We start from the raw sequence: 25850 nt of genomic DNA, 5'->3' as shown, positions 1-25850 counted from the left end.
ACCATGAAATGCACACAGGCAGAACAACCAGGAACAGAGACTCCGTTAAGCTCATCTTCAAAAAACGTTTTACTCTCCCTGATATACATTTTTAAGGGCCGGTTCACACAGCCCACTGCCACGGGTTAGTTTCAACGTGACCAAATGCTTTTCTGCTACCAAGCAGGAAAGTGTTTGGCATAGTTTTCCATTGATTTGTTGACATGTTTTGAGCCCCTAGGAGGATTCGTAACCACAAATGCCATCAACTCCATAAGCGTCTCGGAAAATTCGATTGACCACGGCACTTGTGCAGTGAGTGGTAAGTGTATGGAGTTGAATGTCTGATTCATTTCATTATGAGACACGGTAGATCCTGTTGGTAAACATTGGGGACAGACACCGGCATCTGTCTTGACCTAGCCTCAATCTATCACAGGTGGCAAAATCGTTAATACTGGGGAGAAGCATAACTGCAGAATCTGTGTTTGCTGCATGTTCTGGCGTGAGCAAAAACACCTGGTCTCCCAGAATACTCTGGGGCAGAAGGCTGCATAATAAATATCCTAGGTTAAAAACAAAAACAAATTAACTGGGAGGGTGAGGGTACAAACCAATATAAAACAAAGAAATGACGTGTGTATGATGCTGAAACCAGGATAATTCATGTAATATTGGGTATCCTGAACAATGTATTACATTCTACTATATGTAGTTGTGATGGCCCTTGAAGCTCTTTGTTCATGTCATTTCAGTACCTGATTGCCCAAACAACTGAGAATTGAGAACACTCAGTGTCTATTTTTTCTGTCCCCTTGACGTATCAGTTAGTCCTTTTTAATGCTAGCCCTCTACCAAAAATTAATGATATTGTTATTCTAACTAATGGATAGAGTAATCTGGTTAGTTACCTATCCGTATTTCCTTATAGATTAGATAGACATGGAGTCCCCCTGTTTAAGTAGCCAGAGAGTCCCCTTGTTTAGGAGCCAGAGAGCTATTTATGTAGCCCGAGAGCCCTCCTGTTTAGGCAGCCAAAGAGCCCCCCTATTTAGGTAGCCAGACAGCAGCGGAGTGGGGCGCATGCAGAGTGTACAGCGGGAGCGGTTAAGTTAATTCACCTCTCCAGGATGTCATAACGGGGCACTGTTACCAGACTGTAACCAGTGAGATGGGATGACAAAGAAGGAGATGTGGTGCATGTGGATCCCAGAGAGGTGAGTAACCGCTCCTGCTGCAAACTCTGCATGTGCCCCGGCCAATGTCCCGCCTTGCCCTCCCGTAGAAACAGGCATGTGTTGTGGACCCCTCGAACTGCACTTTTGGCACACACTACTGCATATTGTACCTAAGGCATCCCAGGACCATTTAACTTTGAGAATGAGAATTGTGCCAAGCCACCACTGACACAGCTTTTAGCTGAAGAATTCTGGACAAATCCTGGAATACTTTATGGGCTATGTTTCCATATTGTAACTTATGATGCACTGTTCTTTTATCTGACCATCACAGACTGTCTACTCTTATTTCTAACGTAACCACAGAAATCACTCTGACATTTAAAATGTAACATCAAAATGCTTTACCTGAGTAAGAAGTACAGGCCCTACTGTATTGGTTTTATACACGGCCATCATGTCCTCTGCAGTTACTGTATACAATGTGTGGAAAAAGGCAATGCCAGCATTATTAATCAGCAGGTTCAGTCCTCGTCCGTTCAGTCTTTCCTCAGCCTCACTGTTTGCAGCTTTAATGCTTGCTGTGTCTGCTACATCTGTCAGAGGAAACAAGGAGATCAGTTCTACAAGTGAACACAGTTTCTGTGTTATGAGTGTACAGCGGAACCTTGGTTTCTGAGCATAATTCATTCATGCTTGTAATCCAAAGCACTTTTACTTCAAAGGAAATTTTCACATAAGAATTCATGGAAACTCAGATGTTTTGGGCATCTTTAACAAGGAACTTATCCAATTAAAGTTACTTTTGCTTCCTTTTTAGGATAAGTCACTAGTACTAGATTAGATTAAAGAGAACCCGAGGTGGATCTTTGGGGGGCAGATGGGACACAGAGGCATGTCCTCTGCCTAATGACATGGCTCTGTGTCCCCTAACTGCCGCGCTATAATCCCCTGAGTTTAGCGACAAGATTTGTCGCTAACTTGGAGGTAAACACAGGGGAGAGGAATTCCCTGTTCAAAACGCCCAGCAGGGGCGTTCCTGCAGGGTTTCCTGAGCTGCCATTGGGCAGAGCTCTCTCCCTGGCCACACCTCCTGCCACTCCCCGCACACTATGAGAGACACAGTCAGAGGCGTATCTAGAGGGGTGCAGGCATGGCTTATGCTATGGGGCTATGCCTGCCCCTGTGCTGCGCTGCCATGCCTGCCCCTAAGCTGCGCTGCCATGCCTGCCCCTGTGATGCGCTGCCATGCCTGCCCCTGTGCTGCGCTGCTATGCCTGCCCCTGTGCTGCGCTGCCATGCCTGATCCTGTGCTGCACTGCCCTGTGCCTTCCTGTCACTCAGATCTCAAATCAAATTAATGTTGTAATCTGGGAAACATGGCTCCTTTATTTATGTATGTAGGGTGCACTTGGCTTAGTATTAGAAAAGAGGATAGAGAGGGGATAAGAAGAGATATTTCTAAAAAAAAAAAAAGCAGCGTCAGCAATATCCCGAGCCAAAAAACACAGACAACCATAATACATGTATGCGAGAGAGGATGTTATTTTAGAGGGGAAGGGGGCTCTGACTGGGAGAGGGGGGGGACGAAATCCCAGTGTTTGCCAAAGGCTCTATATTTCCCAGGTACGCCCCTGCACACAGTCTCTCAATGCAGCGTCGTGACGCAAAGGTCACGTAAGTGAAAGTGGGCCATGGCGGTTTTTGCGACTACCTGATCCACTCAACCCTGTGGATCAGGTAGCCTACTTTTTTCCCATTTTTCAAGACGTTGCTTGTTTATCAAGTTGTAACTAAAGGGACCCATACACTTATACTATTTCCCGCCGATATACAGCAGATTCGATCACTGCGATCGAATCTGCTGTGAAATCATTGCGCAAACACTGACCGAATGATCGATTTCCGTCCAAAATCGAACGTTCCCGTTGATCTGTCCACGTGGAAAATTTCGCTCGATCGCCGTCAGGTCGGGAGTGCGTCGATAGCGCCATTCGAATGTCCGACAACCAACGCTAGCGGCAATACATTACCTGCTCCGCCGGCGCATGTCCACGCTGTCACCGCTGTTCCTTTTCTGCTGGGCTCCGGCAGGCTTCACTTCTTCCTGTCCCGACAAGAAGTTTAAACAGTAGAGCACCCTCTACTGTTTAAACTTCCCCGGACAGGAAGTAAAGTGAAGCTGGAGCCCAGAGCGGAGAAGACGACAGCGGAGACCAGGGGACTTGCGCCGGCCGGATGAGGTAATGTATGAGGGGGGGGGGGGGGGGGGCAGCGGCAGCTCCACAGATTGTGAATCGGTTTTATACTGAAATTGATTCAAAATCTGTTTGCAGTGTAGGCAGCCAATAGATCCCTCTTTGATCAGATTAGATCTACTGGTCGATCTGGTGGCAATTGACCAGTGTATGGCAGTCTTTACTAAACATTTTTGTTTGTCTTGCAAAGCACTTGCAAACAAATTTACAGTAATGTCCCGGTTATCTGGAACTCAACTAACCAGCAGTCTCAACCAACCAGCTCAAATCGCAAGCAGTACTCTCAGTGGAGAAGGCCACCTTCTTAAGCTGTTTGTGGACTCTGCTGTTCTTAAATGGAAGCGAGAGGTATATGGAGGCTGCCATATTTATTTCCTTTTAAGCAATACCAGTTGCCTGGCCATCCTGCTGATCCTCTGCCTCTAATACTTTTAGCCATAAACCCTGAACAAGCATATGCAGATCAGGTGTTTCTGACATTATTGTCAGATCTAGATGTATGATAATTGGGAGAAAGTCTTTAAAGGGAAGGTTCAGGGAGGGTATTGAAAAAATAAAAATCAATTTCCACTTACCTGGGGCTTCCTCCAGCCCGTGGCAGGCAGGAGGTGCCCTCGCCGCCGCTCCGCAGGCTCCCGGTGGTCTCCGGTGGCCGACCCGACCTGGCCAGCCCGGCTGCCAGGTCGGGCTCTTCTGCGCTCCAAGGCCCGGCACTTTTGCGTCCCACGCGGGCGCGCTGACGTCATCGGACGTCCTCCGGGCTGTACTGCGCAGGCGCAGAACTACTGCGCCTGCGCAGTACAGCCCGGAGGACGTCCGATGACGTCAGCGCGCCCGCATGGGATGCAGAAGTGCCGGGCCTTGGAGCGCAGAAGAGCCCGACCTGGCAGCCGACCTGGCCAGGTCGGGTCGGCCACCGGAGACCACCGGGAGCCTGCGGAGCGGCGGCGAGGGCACCTCCTGCCTGCCACGGGCTGGAGGAAGCCCCAGGTAAGTGGAAATTGATTTTTATTTTTTCAATACCCTCCCTGAACCTTCCCTTTAAAGACTTTCTCCCAATTATCATACATCTAGATCTGACAATAATGTCAGAAACACCTGATCTGCATATGCAGATCCCTGCCCCTGTGCTGCGCTGCCATGCCTGATCCTGTGCTGCACTGCCCTGTGCCTTCCTGTCACTCAGATCTCAAATCAAATTAATGTTGTAATCTGGGAAACATGGCTCCTTTATTTATGTATGTAGGGTGCACTTGGCTTAGTATTAGAAAAGAGGATAGAGAGGGGATAAGAAGAGATATTTCTAAAAAAAAAAAAGCAGCGTCAGCAATATCCCGAGCCAAAAAACACAGACAACCATAATACATGTATGCGAGAGAGGATGTTATTTTAGAGGGGAAGGGGGCTCTGACTGGGAGAGGGGGGGGACGAAATCCCAGTGTTTGCCAAAGGCTCTATATTTCCCAGGTACGCCCCTGCACACAGTCTCTCAATGCAGCGTCGTGACGCAAAGGTCACGTAAGTGAAAGTGGGCCATGGCGGTTTTTGCGACTACCTGATCCACTCAGCCCTGTGGATCAGGTAGCCTACTTTTTTCCCATTTTTCAAGACGTTGCTTGTTTATCAAGTTGTAACTAAAGGGGCCCATGAACCTCCCTGAACCTTCCCTTTAAAGTGAACCAGAGACGGGAAAATGAAAAAGATTTTATACATACCTGGGCCTTCCTCCAGCCCCATCCGCCTGGATCACTCCCACCCCGCCGTCCTCCGCTGCCCGCAGCTACGAGATTCGGGTCCCCGCACATCCGTCAGTCGGAGCCAGCCTAGCGTAAGAGAAGTGCGCTGTATGCTTATCTCTCCAGCAGCCGCTAGAGAGATACATAGAGGGCACACTTCTCCTGTGTAGGCTGGTGCTGATGACGTCAGTGACGTGACCTGGTTCTCGTAGCTGCGTGCAGCGGAGGACAGCGGCGTGGGTGCGATCCAGGCGGATGGGGCTGGAGGAAGCCCCAGGTATGTATAAAATCTTGATTCATTTTCCCGTCTCTGGTCTCCTTTAATGACTCCTCCAAGGTTGGAGAAGTGTTGAGATGGGCTGGCATAAGTCTGTAATCCTTGCCTGGGTCACATCAGACTATACTGTAGCAAGGATGACTGAGGGGTTAGTGAATTAGAGCTAGCCCACACTAGGTCCGGAAACGTATCCGTGGCTGCGTTTTTCAGCCCTGATGAAAAACTGAGTCCCGGATACTAATGTTAAAAATAGCAGCCAGCCTCACCCAAGTAAAAAACGGATCCGTCTGCATTTGCAGGGACCCGTTTTCAAAACCTGAACGGAAGGTCCGGAATTGCTGACCACGGATACATGGATGGGTAGTGAAAAGCAATCAGAAAACGCATCTCCATCTCCACAGGCAAAATAGCAACAAAAACTGATGAGAAAATGGATAGCCTGAACTTTATTATTGGCCCAAAAAATCCTCCCACTACCTTCCTAATGATAGAGACGTTTTCTGTCCGTTTTTGGGGGTAAAAAACTGAACGGAAACTGATGCAAAACGGATCCACTTTGATCAGTTTGCGATCTGGTGGTACTTCCCCTGATCTTCCCCTGATCCCGGACTGCAGTGTCCGTCCTGCAACCGTGCCTAGTGTGGACCTACCGTTAGCGTGTATGCTATTGCAGTCATGTGCACAAACCTCCTGCCAAGTGTTACAGCGGGCAACCTGGATTTATTACAAGAATTTCCCACTGCCGACTCTTTCAGCAGTCAGCAGTCAAATGAAAGTCTTTTCAGTGGCTTTTTTTTTTAGCAATCTGGTTTTTGGTTGGTGTTGTTTGAAGACTCTCATGTGCAATTCAGCTCAATACCGGATCCGAGAGATACCCGGATAGTTGCTATCCGGATATCTCCCAGTAAACCTGTGCGGGGTGGGCAGGGGGGGGTCAATCTTACCTGTCTGAAGTCTTCTTCGTCCGTCCCTCGGCGCCTCCCACGATGCACTCCACGCGCGTCACATGATTACAAACACTTCCTCCTTCAACCCGGAAGGAGGAAGTGTTTGTAATCACGTGACCGCCGCTTGGACCGCATCGTGGGAGGCACCGAGGGACGGACCGAAGAAGACGTCAGACAGGTAAGATTGACTCCCCCGCCCACCCTGCACAGGTAACTGGGAGATATCCGGATAGAACTATCCAGATGTCTCCCGGATCCGGATTTGAGCAGCCCTGCTCCTAGGGTTGCCTTCAGAGGTATTTGCATTCCCCAGTGCTTCCGAAGTCAGACACATTAGTAATGTGCATGCGCAAGCCAGGACTCGTGCATGTGCAGTACAGGTGCGCTCGTCTTCTGAAGTACTCAGAGATGAGAGTATTTCCAAAGGCTGTCCAAGGAGTGCTGAAGAGGTATTCAACCTAACAGGTCAATTAACTTCAATGGGTGATGGAGCTGAAAAGACAGTAATGACCGAGGAACAGGAAGGCTCTATGGTATCCAGAGCCTTCCCTCTCATATGAAAGTATCTAACCTTAACTGAGTTTTTTCACTTCCGGTTCACTTTAAGCCTTTGAATAAATGTTGAATCAGAAAAAGGGCTGCCAAGATGGCAAACACTGATGAGGCTGTGGGGCAGTGTAGATACAATACAGACTGTCTCCGTGGCACACAGAGCCTTTGAACACTCGTAGGGCTGAAACAGTCGTTAGTTGAACCATATTGCATCTACACTGCCCCACAGCCTCATTGGTGTCTGGGTATGTGTTCTATGCTCTAGCACTGAAGAATACGCATTTGTGCATTGTTCTCTCCACTTACTCCGCCTGCCAACACTCCTACACCACTCAGGCCCACCTCCCCCCCCCCCAATAGGAACAGAAAACATCACATTCCTGTGACAGCATTGGCCCTGCAATGTCACCTGAGGTACCGGGTGCTGATCCCCGCTAGCAAGCCTTACCCACATGCTGGCGTTTTTACAGCCAAGGCAACCAGTCAGGAGCCATCTCTCCCAAGGATTTAGCATGTGTACGGTGGCCCTGATGCATCGTTCAGAGATCCAGACAGACAAATATTCTTGCCTGAGTGAGCGCAAGGTTCTCCTCCTTACCCCTCCCACTGGAAGCTGCGTATCATTCCTCTTCCTCTCTCCTTAGCAGCAGAATATGTCAGTAGGTAGTGATGCATCTATACAGCACTTGGCCCCAAATTGTCACCTGTGGTATGGAGTCCCAGTCCCTGCGGGCGGCAGTAATTTTGCACTTCTACACACCTAATATTACTTTTCCTAAACACAAACCGCAACCCTAGCAATGATGACTTCTCCTCCTCAGGATAGGAGTCCATAGGATAAACACTTATTCGGTCACACAGGCAATACTTCACAGGATAAGCTGATCACACTGGACAAAATCTGGAGATATAAAATGTCTGCAATGTACATATTGTATATTGGAGACTCACCAAGCCTAATAGTAATAAGGTTTGAATGCTTGCTGGCCAGCGATTTTAGTTCCTATTGAAGAAACACACACTTATATAATGTTTATGCAACATTGTATTTATAGTTTATGTACCATAAGATCATTAACAAAATATTTCCATTTCCATTCACAATCTACAGTACTTCTGTTTATATTCCTATGAGTGGTACAAACAATAACACAAACCTCTTTTTGCTAAAGACTGAGACCCTGTTATTAGAGTCATACAGTGGGTGCCATCAGGTGATGAAATTGTAAGGCTCGCATTTGCCAATTGTGACACAAACTCTATTTGACATGAGAGCTTCCTCTAAAGCTTCGTACACACACCTGGTAATCAGATAGGAGCAGGTCAGTAGACTGGACATATGTTACATAGGTATTTTATTTACCAATATCCTCTGAGCAATCGAACATAATATATATCCTTAAAGCTAATGTTAAGCCAGAAAAAAACAAAAACAGATACTCGCCTATCGAGCCTTTCCCGCTCCTCTCACGGTCCCCAAGTTCCAGCAATGACACCCTGTTTTGAATCCCCCACTGCAGGATGCTCCGGAAGTCTTCAGGAGCCCGAGTTTTACCAAAGACAGGTCACTCTGTACTGTGCGTGCTCACGCATTCACAGTACGGAGCTACCCTTCTTCGGGAGTACTTGGACTCTCGAAGACTTCCGAAGCCTTTTGTGGTGGCAGAGGAGCAGTATTGGACTGCTCACTCTTATGGGTGGCCAGCGGGGACCACTGCAGACCCTTTCTAGTGGAAACTGAGAATTTGTACTGATGATAGGTATTGGATTCCCAGTTAATATTGGTCACATGTTGTGGTAAAACAGTGCCCTGGATCATGGGGTTTAACTTTACACTATAGGCAACTTACTAGGTGGCATTTGAACTAAAACCTCTGCACTCCTTATATTATGCTGGTCGACTACGTTTCTTCAGAAGATTAGTCTGTTGGTGTCAGACAGTGTCGGGACGGTCACACAGAGGAACGCTCAAAGATGTGCTGTCTCCCCACATTGTATCAGTTTAAGTTCAATATATGCACCCAAATGGCACAGCAGTATAAAACACATACTTTATTGATGCATCTTAAAACTGGCATATAGTGCCTACTAAAACCTCCACAATGCACTGAAAACCCGAGACCTTCATTATGTGCACAGATGGTAAACTTTGGAGTCCTGCATGCATGCAATTTTGCAAAAATTGATATCCTCTATGATACTCTAAAAACAAAAAAAGTTAAAAACTTTAGTCAGAGCATCTGTTCTGGCATCCTTGTTCTGAGTCCGTGGCTTAAAGTGAACCTAAAGTCACCCACAAAAAATGAGATGAACTTACCAGGGGCTTCCCTCAGCCCCCTGCAGACGATCGGTGCCCTCGCAGCTCCGCTCCGATGTCCCAGGACCCGCCGGCGAGCACTTCCAGTTTCACTCGCGTTCCCATGCCTGTAGGCCAGTGACGGCGAAACCGGAAGTGCTTGCCGGCAGGTCCTGGGACATCGGAGCGGAGCTGCGAGGGCACCAATCGTCTGCAGGGGGCTGAGGGAAGCCCCAGGTGAGTTAATCTCATTTTTTGTGGGTGACTTTAAGTTCACTTTAAAGTAACAAAAAAACCAAGCCCCTTTGGGGTACTTACCTCGAAAAGGGGAAGCCTCAGGGTCCTAATGAAGCTTCCCCCTGTCCTCTTTAGTCTCGGGAATCCAGCGCTGGCTCCCTTGAAAATTCCCCCAAAAAACACTGCGCAGGCTTAGCAGCGTATGGCAAAATTTACCTTTTGGGCTCCAGCGCAGGCGCAGTAGAAGTTTTCCGACTGGGCTCCGGCAGAAATAGCCAAGCAGGATTGTGTCCGGTCTACTGCGCAGGCGCAGTACAGCAGACTCAATGGGACTCAGCTACTTCTGCCAGGGCCCAATCAGAAAGTTTATACTGCGCCTGTGCTTGATAGCTCAATTTCATTGGAGGCAGCTACAAGATAATTTAGCAGATCCCAGATCTGCAACCCAGGTAAATTTCCCCCCCTCTAAGTGAATAATCTCTCGCCAGCTAAGAGACAGAACCACAACACTCAAGTCTATGGAACAGCATCTCTGTCTAGCTAAGAGGTACAGACACCACGCAACACTCAAATTGGTGGAAATGCATCTCATCAAGTTTATATTGCATGTGATATTTGTGATACAGGCACAGACATTGATGTATTACAGTAAGCAACAAGTACAGTGAAATTCAACAGTATAAAGCATAAAGCTTAGAAACCAATGCACACAATGTATACATTAATACAGGTCCTACAAATACAACCCATATTACCCAGAACCATTACATGATCTTATCTTACCCAAGCCAAGAGAAACAGCTCTCACCGCAGACCACAGCACACAGAGAGTAGAAAACAGCATGCTCAAAGACAATATACCCCTTGACTCCACCCCCTCACCATGCATCACTTCCCTGTGAGAAGGCTCAGTGTGATTGGCTGAAAGGATGCAGATTTGAACTTTAGCTCCGCCTAAGGTCAGTTAAACAGGAAGTGAGTCTTTTGTCTCTAGGGCTTTTGTTTAACTGTTGCTTGTGGAAGAAGAATCCAGCACCCAGACTATTGTTCACCTGTGTGGATGGAAAATGGCTACTCAAACAAACAAAAGCTTTGAGACCTGTATAGCTCATATCTTACAATCCCCCACTTGAAGGTGATCGAAAGTTTGAGAGAACCTTCACCAAAATTTAACAGTCCATATATCCATGAATGGGATTAATTTGGATTCCAATGTCCATATAAAGAGTCCATGAAAGTTCAAAGTAAAACAGTCCATAAAGTTGTCCTTTGTTCAAATGTTTTTCCAGGTTGCAGATTTTAAAGTTCATAATGACTCCAGTGTGAATGCATTCACTAGATCAATTATTAGTTCCACCTACAGTTGAGCAAAAATAACAGAACACAAAGCAACACAATTCACAGACTCACAAGTCTTATTATTTAGTTTAGGCAGTTTTGATAAGGCTCCTGATTGAAAATGACTATGATATACAAAGACACAGCATGGGACCCATAACATTTTCCAAAATTACCAATTTGGAGACTAGCACACACTTCATCCACTACTACTCCATGTTCAGGTCATGCCTAAAATGCAAACATCTGCCATTACCTGCCCAGCTCACAGTCTCAGCTCTCTGATCACTCACCACTCTGGGTGGTCACACTCCAGCTCTGTGTGGCTTCCACTGCCGAGTCCCTTTCCCAGCTTTCACTGGTTCACAGTGGTTTTACGCGGTTGCTGAGCTTTGAACTTCCATGGCAAGTTACACCTGCCTCTCCACTTACTCAGCCCGCACTGGCAGTAACACGTCACTCTGGCAGCACTCAAGCATGCCACTTACCAAGCCAGGATGGACTCATGATGCTCCCACACTCAGTTTGTGTAGCACACGGCACCTCACATGCCACAGATGCTGGGAAATTAGCCAAAGAGCTCCACACTCCGCGATTCTGAAACAGACAGGTTAGCAGACAAAGCACAGCAATGGAACCTCATTATGATTTCATAGCTTCAAAAGCGTATGCATGAACTATGTTACCCACTAAGTACAATAGTACTGCAAACTGAACCAATCACTAGGGTCACCCATGTCCTTGTACATCAGCATCATCTCCAATTGTGACTCTGTAAACTTGCAACACATAGAAATCATTATACAAAAAACATAACAGACTGATATCTGGACTGTAACACTCTAAATGCAATGCTTTTACAACACTAAGACGATCTCTGTAAGATGTAGACATACACAGTTTAATCCCAACACACAGTTATACAATCTTATGGACCTTTGACTGCATTTACAAAAATATCTTAAGGGTGATGACACCTATAATGAGAGCACATGGGGCTTTCAACATTTGCTGAATCTGATCAACCATTCTGGCTAAATCTTGGCTAAGATATGATCTGCATGTGGTAACTGTACAATTATTTGGGCATCTACAATAACAATAGAAACAGTTTAAATTGTGCTTTCTGTAACAAAACAAACAGAGCAAACATCCCCCACTTGGCTATATACAAACCCCCATCAACACAGTAAAAGTAGTAAAAGAAAAACTGTTGTGTGCTTTGCAGTTTCAGGTTAATGCAAAATACCTGACACAAAAGAAAAAAAACCCACATGAAAAACAAAAAACTTCAGATTGAACATGCCTTTCCGTATATTCATTTTTATAACCAACTTTAAATTACAAATTTTAAGGCATGTTAAATCTGGTTCACCCGAAATAAATTGTTGCCTTGCAAAACGCAAAATTAAAAACATTACAATGGCCAGCAACTTTGTGCATGGGTCCTTCAGGCCATTCACAAAACCCTCTACTGTAGTAAACAAAGGCAACCCATTCACATAGCTACAGTCAGCACCTGAGACTACAAAAAAAAAATAGTTTAGAATTTTACTTTTCTGACTGTAGATAAAATTATCAATTAAATAAGAGGCTTATTCCAAACTAACCATTTGTTAGGATCCTCTTCATACATAAACACATACATAGACAGACAAACAACAAAACACAGCTGGGATCTTCTTTTGTTCCTCGGTTTCCTATGGAACAGAAACTGGAAAACCATTATTAACCTCTAACAAGATCCCTGCACAAACGGTGTTCTGGAATGTTCCTTATTTTCCTATATTCCAGCATCTCCTGCTTTATTTCATTGACCTCACGAGTACGTTTTCCTGGAAACCAACTTACCTCAGCTTGTAAGTTGTCCTTCTGTGCCCTAACGCTGTAAGGAACCCAGGACCTATCCTGGCCCCTCTGCCTGTTCCCCCACCTTGGAGAGTACACCTCAGCTTCTCTCCTCCTCGTAAGGAATTTATTATCGCTGAAACAATTCTGCCTGTCTCTCCCAAGTGACGGGCAAAACCATTTCATGTGTCCGTGTTCTCCACAGTGGTAGCAACGCCGGGTCACATGACTTCTCTGGGGCTTATTTACTATATGTGCATCTCTGTCCCTTACAGGCTGCACAGCAAAAACTCCATTGAAATTTCTCCTGTGTTGCACTGATGATTTGAAAGGGTTATTTTTCAAATCATCTCTTGGACTCTCTAAAGTCCTGTTTCTCTGAATGGGCCTTGCCAGAGCAGGCTGTTCCTGCTTACCCTTTGGCATCTCAAAAACTGAACCACTGCATTCAGAAGAACTACTATAACCAGCATCACTTTCACCTGGACACTGATTAACTGCTTCACTACTGGAGGACACAGACAATGTTTCCAACTTGCATTGTGCAATCTTCAACTGCTCAGTCAGACCTGCATTCTGAAGAAGCAATCTTTTATTTTCCTCAATAATTTGTTGCTGGGAAATGGCAACCACATTTGCCTCTTCAGCAGCAATTGTTAAAATGGAGGTTGCACTTTGCAAGTCTTTCACACTGTCTTTCAGCCTCTGAACCTCATTTTCTAGGTTTGATTTTTGTTCAACCAGACCCCTGTATTGCTCTGCTATCCATTGGGCTGCAAAAATAAGCATAGCTTTGCCCTCCTTTTTCTTCAGCTTCTTATTGTTTATCAGATCACACACATACATTTGGGCTTGTTTCCATGGATCTATAGAGATTTGCATTACATTAACCATACCTTCTAGATCTTTTACTTTAGTCTTTTTCACAAGAAACCATTGCACAAAGGTCTCCATTTTGTTTACCTCTAAACAAGACAATGGCCACTCTATTCAATGCAAGCACTTTGATCTCTGTACACAACAATAGGCAGAGTCTACACTGAAACCAAGTGGCTGCTACACCACATGCTGCTTGCTCACTTTTTAATCTGTCTGCAGTATAACATCAATTTCAGACCTCAAACACAAATCCAACATGCAATACACAATGTTTAGAGAGACTATTCACTATTTCACACAGTACTGCTTTCTTAATTGGGGCATCAGACCCTCTTTAGGAATATCAGATTCCTGGAAAGCTTTATTGGGCATCAGACCCATCTATTTTCTTTAGGAATATCAGATTCCTGGGAGAGGCGCTACAGAAGCGCTTTCCTTCCGGGTTCTATTAATCCGCTCTAACAGTACAGGGTGGTAATAAAAATATAATTAATCACCCAATACTGTATATGGCGGATCCCACTTCTGACACCAAACTGATAGCTCAATTTCATTGGAGGCAGCTACAAGATAATTTAGCAGATCCCAGATCTGCAACCCAGGTAAAATTCCCCCCCTCTAAGTGAATAATCTCTCGCCAGCTAAGAGACAGAACCACAACACTCAAGTCTATGGAACAGCATCTCTGTCTAGCTAAGAGGTACAGACACCACGCAACACTCAAATTGGTGGAAATGCATCTCATCAAGTTTATATTGCATGTGATATTTGTGATACAGGCACAGACATTGATGTATTACAGTAAGCAACAAGTACAGTGAAATTCAACAGTATAAAGCATAAAGCTTAGAAACCAATGCACACAATGTATACATTAATACAGGTCCTACAAATACAACCCATATTACCCAGAACCATTACATGATCTTATCTTACCCAAGCCAAGAGAAACAGCTCTCACCGCAGACCACAGCACACAGAGAGTAGAAAACAGCATGCTCAAAGACAATATACCCCTTGACTCCACCCCCTCACCATGCATCACTTCCCTGTGAGAAGGCTCAGTGTGATTGGCTGAAAGGATGCAGATTTGAACTTTAGCTCCGCCTAAGGTCAGTTAAACAGGAAGTGAGTCTTTTGTCTCTAGGGCTTTTGTTTAACTGTTGCTTGTGGAAGAAGAATCCAGCACCCAGACTATTGTTCACCTGTGTGGATGGAAAATGGCTACTCAAACAAACAAAAGCTTTGAGACCTGTATAGCTCATATCTTACAGTGCTGGAGCCCAAAAGGTAAATATTGCCGTATGTGGAGTTAGGGGGCTTGCAGCGTTGGATGCAGGAGGCTGAAGAGGATGGGGAAGCTTCATTAGGATCCATAGGCTTCCCCCTCCCGAGGTTGGTACCCCCAGGGGCTGTTTTTTTCATTACAGATTTCCTTTAAAGGGGGGGTATATAGGCTGCCATATTTATTTCCTTTTAAACAATGCCTGGTTGTCCTGCTGATCCTCTGCCTCTGATACTTTTAGGGCTAGTTCACACTGGGCGCTTTGGTAGCGTTTTGCTGATGGCCGGTGATCAGCAAAAGCCTGTTTTTTCACTTTACAGGAAAGCAATTTTAGGAGTGATTGCGTTTTGTTATTCTGTAACAGTGAAATGCAATCGCTCCAAAATGCTACATGCACCATCAGCAAATCACTAATCACTGGCGATTGCTACAATGTGTGAACACTACCATTGACTTGCATTAGCAGCAGCATATTGCTGATCGCCAGTGATCACCAAATTGCTGAAAACTCGCCCAGTGTGAACTAGCCCTTAATAGACCCTGAATAAGCCACATTCTTATTTCAGGTATGCGATTCAGACACTATTGCAGCCAAAGAGATCAGCAGGATAGCCAGGCAACTGGTAATTTAAAAGGAACTAAGTATGGAAGTCTCGCTTTAGGTTTTCTTTAAATTATCTACATTGTTTTGTTTTTTTTAGGCCCTATTTACACTTAAAAGGATACCAGAGCCGAAATCAATATGAGAAACGGGGGGAGCAGGCATGTATGGTGAGCTGTCCTGATTCCCTGCTCTCTATTCTGCCCCTCCATTGCCTGTAAATGCCCTCCGGCACCCTCTCGTGGGTCGCTGGAGTCGGACACCACTGCCCCTTGCGCTGACCCGGCTGGGCGTATCCTAAAGCGCGCGACTGCGGCCGGGAGCGCTCTGTGCATGACGTCACAATGACATCATGCGCAAAGCGCTCCCGGCCACGGAGCTGTAAAAGTCCCCATTTAGTCCATCAGTGTTCTCTGACCTGCTTAGCAGCCCTTTAACCTGGGCGATTACTTCTATGTGCGCATGCTCCCGTTTTGCTGTGTACCTGGCACAACCTGAGCGGACATACTGCACATGCGCAGCGTCGCTTGTCCAGGTTAAAGAGCGCTGACAGCTAAACGGAGGGGGACGCTGGCACACAGGAGGTGCACACTACTCCACACACACGTATAGCGTCCATTTTTAATTTCCAGTTCACCTCGGGTATCTTTTAAAGCACACTATTTAACCGCTTTTGGACAGCAGTGATTGAAATCTATGCCGTCTGCATCCTGTTATTCTTTATAGATTTCAATCACTCTCGCCATTCGGGCCAATGTGTCGTGGCTGTACCCACTCGCTCTGCTGTTACACGGACAGCAGAGCTCCATATCTTGCTCAGGAACCGATATCATTGGCTTCTGAACTCATGATCACTGTGAGCCAATCACAGTGATCAGAGCTCAGTATTAGGGCAGCACGGGGGCATAGTGGTTAGCGCTCTCGCCTTGCAGCACTGAGTCCCTGGTTCGAATCCCAGCCAGGTCAACATCTGCAAGGCGTTTGTATGTTCTCCCTGTATCTGTGTGGGTTTCCTCCGGGCACTCTGTTTTCCTCCCACATCCCTAAAACATACAGAGAAGGTAATTGGCTTCCCACTAAAATTGACCTTAGACTATGATACATGCACTACAAGCTACATACATTCATAGACATAAGACTATGTTAGGGACTAGACTGTGAGCCCCTTTGAGGGACAGTTATTGACAAGACAATATACTCTGTACAGCGCTGCGTAATATGTCAGCGCTATATAAATACATACATAAATAAATAAATAAAATGTACGTCCCTAAAGTAGTTAAGCCAGGGCCAGAATTTACCATAAGGCACGTGCCTACAGGAGCCTGATGATGGAAAGGTGGCTCCCCCCCCCCTCCCCCTCCCCCTCCCCATGCCTCCCTCTCTTCCTATGCACTGGTGAGATCTCCTTTCAGTCAAGGGCACCTCTAGCTATTTAATACTGATGTTCCTCGAGCTACCTAATATTTGGGGGCACCTCTAGCTACTTAATACTGAGAGTACTTCTAGCTACCTAATACAAAAGAGCACCTGTAGCTAACTATAACAGGCAAGGGAAGTAAGGGAAGAGTGACAGTTGAGTCAGCCAACACACATGCGGTGCAGTTCGGCTGGGGTTTGTAGGTTCATGGAGGGTGGAGTCTAGGGTGCCAGGACATGCGTCCCTATAGGCTGCTGTGAGGTAAATCATAGCTCCCAACTGTCCCTCTTTTGGAGGGACAGTCCTTATTTGGGAGCCCTGTCCCTCTTCCCTCCTCATTTGTCCCTCTTTCAGGACTTTGTCTCTCTCTCTATGTAAATATATATATTTCTCTACTAAAAATGTGTTTAATTGACTTTAAACTTTATTCTCATCCTTTAAATTAACGTATTACTAATTTTAAAATGTTAATATGAATGAAAATGAACAAAGATAGAAAGGACCAGTGTGGTTTGAATTATAAAACAACATTTTTCTTATGAAATCTTTATGGTATGCGTAACTAGGGTTGTGGTGGGGCGTAATCAGTGGTGTGGCATGGGCGCAGCTTAAATGTCCCTCTTTCTCATCTCAAAAAGTTGGGAGGCATGGGGAGTTGAAGTCAGCTCAGACTGCAGTTGGTTTACTGTCAGCATATGCAGAGTGTACTAACTTACACAGACATGCTTGTATCTTAAAAATGATATAAAATAAATCATGCAAGTACCCTGCAAACTGATCAGAGCTTCATTTTAAAAACATTTGAGTATAAGTACACCAACACTTTAAATATAACTGAAATTTAAGCTATATGCAGCCAAATGCCAGTCAAGACAGTACCTGAGCGGTTTCTGGACTCCGGCATGCTGCAAAGATACGCTCTGGTGGATTTTGCTTGTTAAGAAATCTTTTAACCAGTTCCAGGCCGATTCCTCTGCTGGCCCCACTGATGAAAATATTACGGATTAGGATGTTTGCCATGTTCCTTTACTGGTGAACCTAGAGCTTTGTCTTTACTGCACACTTGGCTGAAAGCAAAATACAAACAGCAAATGTCAGTGGTAAACAACAACTCCAAACAATTCAAATTAGTCACTCACTGAACTACTATTGAGGCCCAGAAACAGTATCAACCTAGGTAAACTCAGTATGCCTGAGTTTAAAACAGCTCCTCCACCTCCACACTTCTGGGTGAGAGTGCATGCAGCCTGCTAGGTATGCTGACATGACTGACTGAGAGGGGAAGGGGCGGAGTCAGCAGCAGAGATAAATAGGAGCTGCCAGGAAGGGAGAGAGCAGAACAGTGAGGGCTGTGCAGACACAGAATTGGCAGCATAATGTGAGGAGCAAATGAAACCTTCCAAGCAACCTGGCTCAGAGAGCAGTAGACTCTGTGAATACCTCCTCCATGTTCTGCAGTGTAGACGAGAAATCAGATTAGGACAGACAATAAAATCATTGCCCAATCAGATCCTATTATTATTATTTATATAGCGCCAACATCTTCCGCAGCGCTGTACAGAGTATATTGTCTTGTCACTAACTGTCCCTCAGAGGAGCTCACAATCTAATTCCTTACCATACTCCTATGTCTATGTATGTATTGTGTAGTGTATGTGTTGCAGTCTAGGGCAAATTTAGGGGAGACGCCAATTAACTTATCTGTATGTTTTTGGGATGTGGGAGGAAACCGGAGCACCCGAAGGAAACCCACCCAGACACGGGGAGAACATACAAACTCCTTGCAAATGTTGACCTGGCTGGGATTCAACCAGGGATCCAGCACTGCAAGACGAGAGTGCTAACCACTACGCCACCGTGCTGCCATCCTATGGTGTTGTCACATGTTCTGCCTGCCAGGCACAGCTGCTACTAAGCGCCTGTTCTCACTGGGTCGATTAGCAGCCAATTACCACTAATGACTCGCTGGCGCTTTTTTTTTTGAAAATTTATTCGCTAGCGCTTTTTAAAGCACTAGCGCAATACTAGTTATATGGCACTGATCTCACTGCAGTGATTCCCGACGATCGCCGGCAATTATCGGCAATCGCAATACACCTTGCATGCAGCATTTTCTGTGATTCTAGAGCGGTCGCGATTCGAATGCTAAAAAAGCTAATCGCGATTGCTCAAAAATCGCGAGTGTACACTGATTTTATTGCAATTATCGCTAAGAGTAGGGTTTTGCATTTGTCAGAGTGAATGGCCCCTAAAGGTGGCCACTAACGATCCAATTTCTAGCGAATAATCGTTCAAACGTTTAGATAATTGTGATCGGAAGTGAAATATCCCAATGCATCGTTCACTACACCAATAACGAAACAATATTTGCTTCCTATCTATCACAACCAACAAGAAAATCCAAATTTTGGTTCAACGAAAACCCAATCGGACAACTGCTTTTATAATCGTTCGTAACCGATTGGGCCCATCAACAGAGATTATTTACAACCAATACGATCACATCCAGTCATAATTATCTGATCAGTCGAACAATTTTTTGCTAGAAATTGGAGCATTAGTACCTTACTTCAGTCTTCTAGTAGTCAGGGCCCCAGGGTCACACTTGCATGCATTTTATTGCTGCTGCGTTTGTGCATTTTTAAATGTGTTTGTTTTTTAATGCAATTTAAAGCACTGTCCCATTTTTTTATGCATAATGTGCGAATTGCACGGGATCCGCTAACACACGCAATATAGTGCATGAATTTAGTTTGAAAAAAGCAATGAAAACGTACTTCAAAACGTGCAAATGCAGTTCCCACATAGAGATGTTGCTTTTTTGAGTGAGTTTTTGCGTTGTGGCAAAAAGCATTCGTTTTCCACAGATGTGATCCCAGCCTTACACTTTTTGCTATTGTTTTTTTCTTAAAAGGCTACCATAAATGATTGTTGGAGTACATGTATGCAATAAAGGCATAGGTAAATTTGGACACCAAGTAATACCAATAGTAGTATATTAATAATGTGATAAAGATAGTCTACTATTCTACACTACCGATAGAAGAATATATGGTAATAGCCGAACTTTGGCTCCTGTGACACCCCGGATTGTCCATTCTGTGCCACCGTAGCCACAATTTACATTGTGGTATATGACGGCCCCCACGTTTCCAGGTGTGTTATCTGCCCAAATTGCCTGCTTCCTTTGGAATGACATTTCATTATAAATGTTATTCCAATCTCTTCAAGGTATACATTTATTTTCACTGTACACTAGTAATAAAGTAAAGGCAAGTGCATTGCAATTTAAAGCAAACCCAAGCCAAAATTCAGGTAAAAAAACAACATACTTACCTAATGCTGCAAACACTCTTGAGATAAAAGTCTTTGGAAAAGGCAAGATCACAGACCAATTTTACCCCATTCCATGCAGTATGAGAGCCATACTCTACACAGTCTATTCTATGGAGCTGCACTCCCCATCAGATAAAATCTTTGCAAGATGCTGCACAGAAAGATGCTGTACACATTCAAAAGATCATTATCTGCAAAAGATCTCTTCCTGCAAAAGATCCATTCCTGCAAATTGCATTCATAGTCTATGAGATCTGCAGATCCTCATACATACCTTGTTTAACCACTTGAGGACCCACCCTTTACCCCCCCTTAAGGACCAGCGCTGTTTTAGCTGATCTGTGCTGGGTGGGCTCTGCAGCCCCCAGCACAGATCAGCGTGCAGGCAGAGCGACCAGATCGCCCCCCTTTTTTCCCCACTAGGGGGATGATGTGCTGGGGGGGTCTGATCGCTCCTGCCTGCCAGGTGTTGCGGGGGGGCACCTCAAAGCCCCCCTCCGCGGCGAAATCCTCCCCCTCCCTCTCCTACCTGGCCCCCCCTGGTAAGCCGGGCTGCACAGGACGCTATCCGTCCTGTGCAGCCAGTGACAGGCTGTCTCCTGTCACATGGCGGCGATCCCCGGCCGCTGATTGGCCGGGGATCGCCGATCTGCCTTACGGCGCTGCTGCGCAGCAGCGCCGTACAATGTAAACAAAGCGGATTATTTCCGCTTGTGTTTACATTTAGCCTGCGAGCCGCCATCGGCGGCCCGCAAGCTATTCACGGAGCCCCCCGCCGTGAATTGACAGGAAGCAGCCGCTCGCACGAGCGGCTGCTTCCTGATTAATCAGCCTGCAGCTGGCGACGCAATACTGCGTCGCTGGTCCTGCAGCTGCCACTTTGCCGACGCACGGTATAAGCGTGCGGTCGGCAAGTGGTTAACAGACTTCATCTGCATATCTAGCAATCATCTGCAGATCTGAAAATCCATCCTGGTCGATCTGATCTGCAGATGATCTGCAGATGATTGCCTGTTAAACAAGGGGTGTATGATGATCTGCAGATCTCATAGACTATGAATGCATTTTGCAGGAATGGATATTTTGCAGGAACAGATCTTTTGCAGATCTCATCTTTTGACACATACATGGCAGATGAAATTCAATGTTGAAAAATGTAAAGTCATGCATCTTGGTCGTACCAATGGTCTAGCGCCATACAAAATAAATGGGATACAGTTGGGGACATCAAACTTGGAGAAGGACTTAGGAGTACTCATCGACAACAAGTTAAATAATCGTACTCAATGCCAAGCCGCTGCAGCTAAAGCTAACACAATTTTGGGAAGCATTAAAAGGGAAATAAAAACTCGAGATGCTAGCATAATATTGCCCCTGTTTAACTCTCTAGTAAGGTCACATCTGGAATATGGAATTCAGTTCTGGGCACCACATTACAAAAAAGATATTGCAGTTTTAGAGCAGGTGCAGAGACGAGCAACAAAATTGATACGTGGGATGGAAGGTCTCGCTTACCAAAAAAGGTTAGATAAACTGGGTTTATTTAGTCTAGAGAAAAGACGCCTTAGAGGAGATCTAATTAACATGTATAAATACATCAGAGGGCAATATAATAGCTTGGCGGATGAGCTTTTTATCCCTAGGCCTTCTCAAAGGACTAGAGGACATGATCTGCGCATGAAGGAAAAACGTTTTAGCCATTTATTTAGGAAATGGTTCTTTACAGTAAGAGTGATTAAGATGTGGAATGCATTGCCACAGGAAGTCGTTATGGCAAACTCTATACCTGCATTTAAAGGGGGCTTATATGCTTTCCTTGCGTTGAAAGACATCCATGGCTACAATTACTAGGTAATGTCTAATGATGTTGATCCAGGGATTTTATCTGATTGCCATCTGGAGTCGGGAAGGAATTTTTCCCTTTTGGGGCTAATTGGACCATGCCTTGTAAGGGTTTTTTCGCCTTTCTCTGGATCAACAGGGATATGTGAGGGAGCAGGCTGGAGTTGTACTTTGTACTGGTTGAATTCGATGGACGTATGTCTTTTTTCAACCAAAATAACTATGTAACTATGTAACTATGAATGTGTACGGGCATCTGTGTGTGCAGCATCTTGCAAAGATTTTATCTGATGGGGAGTGCAGCTCCATAGAATAGACTGTGTAGAGCAGGGGTCTCAAACTCAATTTACCTGGGGGGCCGCAGGAGGCAAAGTCAGAATGAAGCTGGGCCGCATAAGGAATTTCACAATCGCGGCGCATCGCCGCCTCTGCCCGCCCCTCTCACTCTTCCTTCACAGAGAGGGGCGGGGAGAGGCGGCGATCCGTGCGGCGATTGACGTCAGGAGGGGCAGAGCTGAAGCTGAAAGCTCTGCCCCTTCCAGGAAATGCCGGCGGATTGCCCCCCGGGCGATTTGGGGGCTCTGCAGCCCTCGTTTAGCGGTGGGAATGCGGCGGATTACTTGGGAGCACTGAAGCGAACTATAAGGAAGCTTTTGCCGCGAGGGCCACAAAATATTGTATCGAGGGCCGCAAATGGCCCGCGGGCCGCGAGTTTGAGACCCCTGTAGAGTATGGCTCTCATACTACATGGAATGGGGTAAAATTGGTCTGTGATCTTGCCTTTTCCAAAGACTTTTATCTGAAGTGTGTATGTAGCATTAGGAGAGGGTAGCCTCTGGATCCTCCAGAGGTTTCCCTCGCTGTCCTCCACTGCTGCCCAGGTCCCACCAGAACATCGAGGCCACGCTCCTTGTTTGGTACTAGTATGGCCCAGCCTGCACAGTAGCATGAAGTTGCTCAAACACGACTGTGCAATGCTACTGTCGCTCTGTGGTGTGAGTGGGTGAGGAGAATCAGTGGTGGTGTGATGGAGTTGAGGGTGAGTGGTTGGGTGGGGAGAATCAGTGGTAGGGTGATGGAGTTGAGGGTGAGTGGTTGGGTGGGGAGAATCAGTGGTAGGGTGATGGAGTTGAGGGTGAGTGGTTGGGTGGGAAGAATCAGTGGTGGGGTGATGGAGTTGAGGATGAGTGGTTGGGTGGGGAGAATCAGTGGTGGGGTGATGAAGAAGATGTCAGGTGTTGTGGGTGGGGGAATCAGTGGTGGGGAAATGCAGGAGTTGTCAGGTGTTGTGGGTGGGAGGGGAGAATCAGTGGTGGGGTGATGGAGTTTAGTTTGAGTGGTTGGGTGGGGAAAATCAGTTGTGGGGCGATGCGGGCGATGTCAGAAGTTGTGAGTGGGTCGGGAGAATATTTTATTTGGAACTAAAGGTGTATTTTTTCAATTTCTTTATACTATATCAATAATTACAAGCCCTAATTGCAAAAATAATATGTAACGATTGTGGAATTATCTCCGTGGTCAGCGCACAACCTGCGCTCCGACACCACGGAAATCCTCCACAAACGTTTGGATAAGAGAACCCAACTAAGGTGCGGATGCACCCGTAGAGAGGAATTCCAACCGGCAGATGGAGCTGTGGAGTGCAGAGGAACAGAGCTAGCAGGATCCACTGCTCTTTTCCACCAGAGCAAGTGTGAACCAAGTAGAGAAACAGAGCTAGCGGGATCCACTGCTCTTTTCCACCAGAGCAAGTGTGATCCAAGTCCAGGAATAGGCCTAGCAGAATCCACTGCTCTTTCCGCCAGAGTGAGTGCGATCCACACGGCGAGACAGACAGTAGGAGTAACCAGTAGCAACCGCTGCTAGCACCCCTAAGGCAGAACACAGAAGGAAGCACTGCCACTACCACTAGGGCGAATGCAATCCAGACAGATGGAGCAGCCAGTAGCAACCGCAGCTCTGGCTTACACTCCCAGACAGACAGAATGATTCCCTGTCGACCGCCGCTGGCGACAAGGCACTCGAGACAGAGAGGGAGAACAAGGAAATACAAATAATACAACCTGACTGCACTAGAAGGAATGCCTAGTGCAGTCCCCAGGAATACTGTAAGATAATCTTTAGCAAACAATAGCAAGGCTGACACTCCAGGAGTGTTTTAGCAGTAACAAACCATCATGACCAACAAAGGATCCTGGGAGAACATGGTATTTATACTGCAAGCCTTCAAAGGAGTCGGCTAGGCAATTTGTATGACAAGTGTATGCAAATTCCTCAGTGACAGAGCAAGTCTGAAACTTGCAAAGTAAAACAAGGTCTCTTTTCCAGAGACCTGCAGCCCTCAGACTTAAGGAATGGTCAAACAGCTGTCTGCCTGTGCAGACAGCTAAGCGGAACATTACATAATAGTGATATACCCTTATGACATACATATTAAAAGGCTGAGTTCCTAAGGTAACTATGTTTTTTTTAATGCTGTTGTTTTTGTCTTAACAAATATTTATTTTGGTAACTATAGTGTAGGGGGGATTAAGGGGTTAAAATTAGGGGTGGCTTGTGTTTTTATTTTTTGTCCACTAGATGTTCCCACACCATTCTGTGTGCTAAACAGTACACAGGAAGTAGTGTAAAGCTGTGTGTTTACTTTTATTTTGTAAATAACTATCGGCATTTCATTGATGCCGGACGATCATGCACTATGGCTCTGATCGACTTTGGGAACACATTCATCGATCAGGACTCTGCCATGAGGGTGAAGTCGCGGGAGCGACCACGTGCACCACTCTAAACAGCGAGGTACGTGCATCTACGCCCCTGGTGCTGAAGAGAAGTGAGCAGGGGCATATATACAGTGTCAGACTGGGAGGAGGAAAAACTGAGGAAAACCTCCAGCTGGCCAAGCAGCAGAAACCATGTGCTATCACTCCCAATAGTGCTGCTTGGCCAGCAAGTGGAATTCCTCAGCTTGTCTCACAGAGTTAAACAATTGTCGAGAGGGGCAATCAGTAAAAATTGTAGTTTTGCTAGTTTGGTCCCCTAGCATTCTCAAGATCGTGGATATGACCCTCAGTCTAGAATGTTTGGACACCCCTGGTTTAAGGCCTAATTATAACTAAAACTAGTGTCCTTAGCCGGTTTAAAAACGGGCTAGGTCCATCACCACTGCCAGCGCGCGTGTGCACGCCCCCGCCGTACACATGTGCATACGTCCACCCGGCCGGCCGCCCTCTGGCTGTCCTGCTCCCTGTCCAAAGGGTGTCCCTGCGGCACATGCGCAGTAGCGCAAACGCAGGGACACACACACACGGACACGGGACGCAGAGACACAGGGGTTTTATTATAGAGGATGTGGTCAGCCCCCAGTTTGAATCTGAGCCAGGACACAATCTGCACATAGTTTGTATGTTCTCTCCTTGTTTGCGTGGATTTAGCTCAGGCACTCCAGTTTCTTCCCACATCATAAAAACATAGAAATAAGTTTATCAGCTCTACCCCCAAAAAATAATGAAAAAAACATGGTTAATTATTGTCTGACTGATACTGTCCGTCTGACTGATAAAAAAGGTGCATCATGTGTTTTCATTTTAGGTAAAATGTGACCTTTTCCATATTTTATTTACAGTCATGGCCCAAATTGTTGCGAGTGCCAATCAGAGGATCGCTCGGCCACCCACCTGGAGCCGTTGGCCAGAACTCTGCAGCAGGCCCCTCCTTGGCCTGAACTCCACATCTGCCACCGCAGGCAGGAACTCCGCAGCTGCCCAAACAGGGACTCGTCAGACATTCAACCACCACTGCATCCTACTGCCGCCATCGCTTCCGGCCCACGCGGCCACCCACG

At 46.1% G+C, this 25850-nt stretch overlaps 2 protein-coding genes across 8 annotated transcripts in view; one reads left to right on the top strand and one right to left on the bottom strand.

Moving 5' to 3' along the window:
• The window catches only part of LOC137539050 (C-signal-like), a 43527-nt gene that overhangs the window by 6538 nt on the left and 11139 nt on the right, over positions 1-25850 (bottom strand). For 3 of the 6 annotated variants that reach the window (XM_068261517.1, XM_068261516.1, XM_068261518.1), the window contains 3 exons: positions 17711-17898; positions 7879-7930; positions 1566-1753 (listed from right to left, as the gene is read on the bottom strand). In XM_068261517.1, the coding sequence (XP_068117618.1) occupies positions 1566-1753; positions 7879-7930; positions 17711-17851 (381 nt within the window). In that variant the 5' untranslated portion in view covers positions 17852-17898. Of the gene's footprint in view, positions 1-1565; positions 1754-7878; positions 7931-8084; positions 8231-17710; positions 17899-18004; positions 18095-25850 lie in introns of those variants that run through there. The other 3 variants (XM_068261515.1, XM_068261520.1, XM_068261519.1) reach the window with 3 other exon arrangements.
• Positions 14706-25850, top strand: part of AGRP (agouti related neuropeptide) — a 69590-nt gene continuing 58445 nt past the window's right edge. The window contains exon 1 of one of the 2 annotated variants that reach the window (XM_068261523.1): positions 14706-14815. The gene's annotated coding sequence lies outside the window, so the exon portion shown is untranslated. Of the gene's footprint in view, positions 14816-18163; positions 18210-25850 lie in introns of those variants that run through there. The other variant, XM_068261521.1, reaches the window with a different exon arrangement.

This window comes from Hyperolius riggenbachi, chromosome 11, assembly GCF_040937935.1.
Source record: "Hyperolius riggenbachi isolate aHypRig1 chromosome 11, aHypRig1.pri, whole genome shotgun sequence".
In the NCBI taxonomy this organism is placed as follows: domain Eukaryota; kingdom Metazoa; phylum Chordata; class Amphibia; order Anura; family Hyperoliidae; genus Hyperolius; species Hyperolius riggenbachi.
Note: the sequence above shows the minus strand (reverse complement) of the source record. Positions and strands in the feature narration are given on the sequence as shown.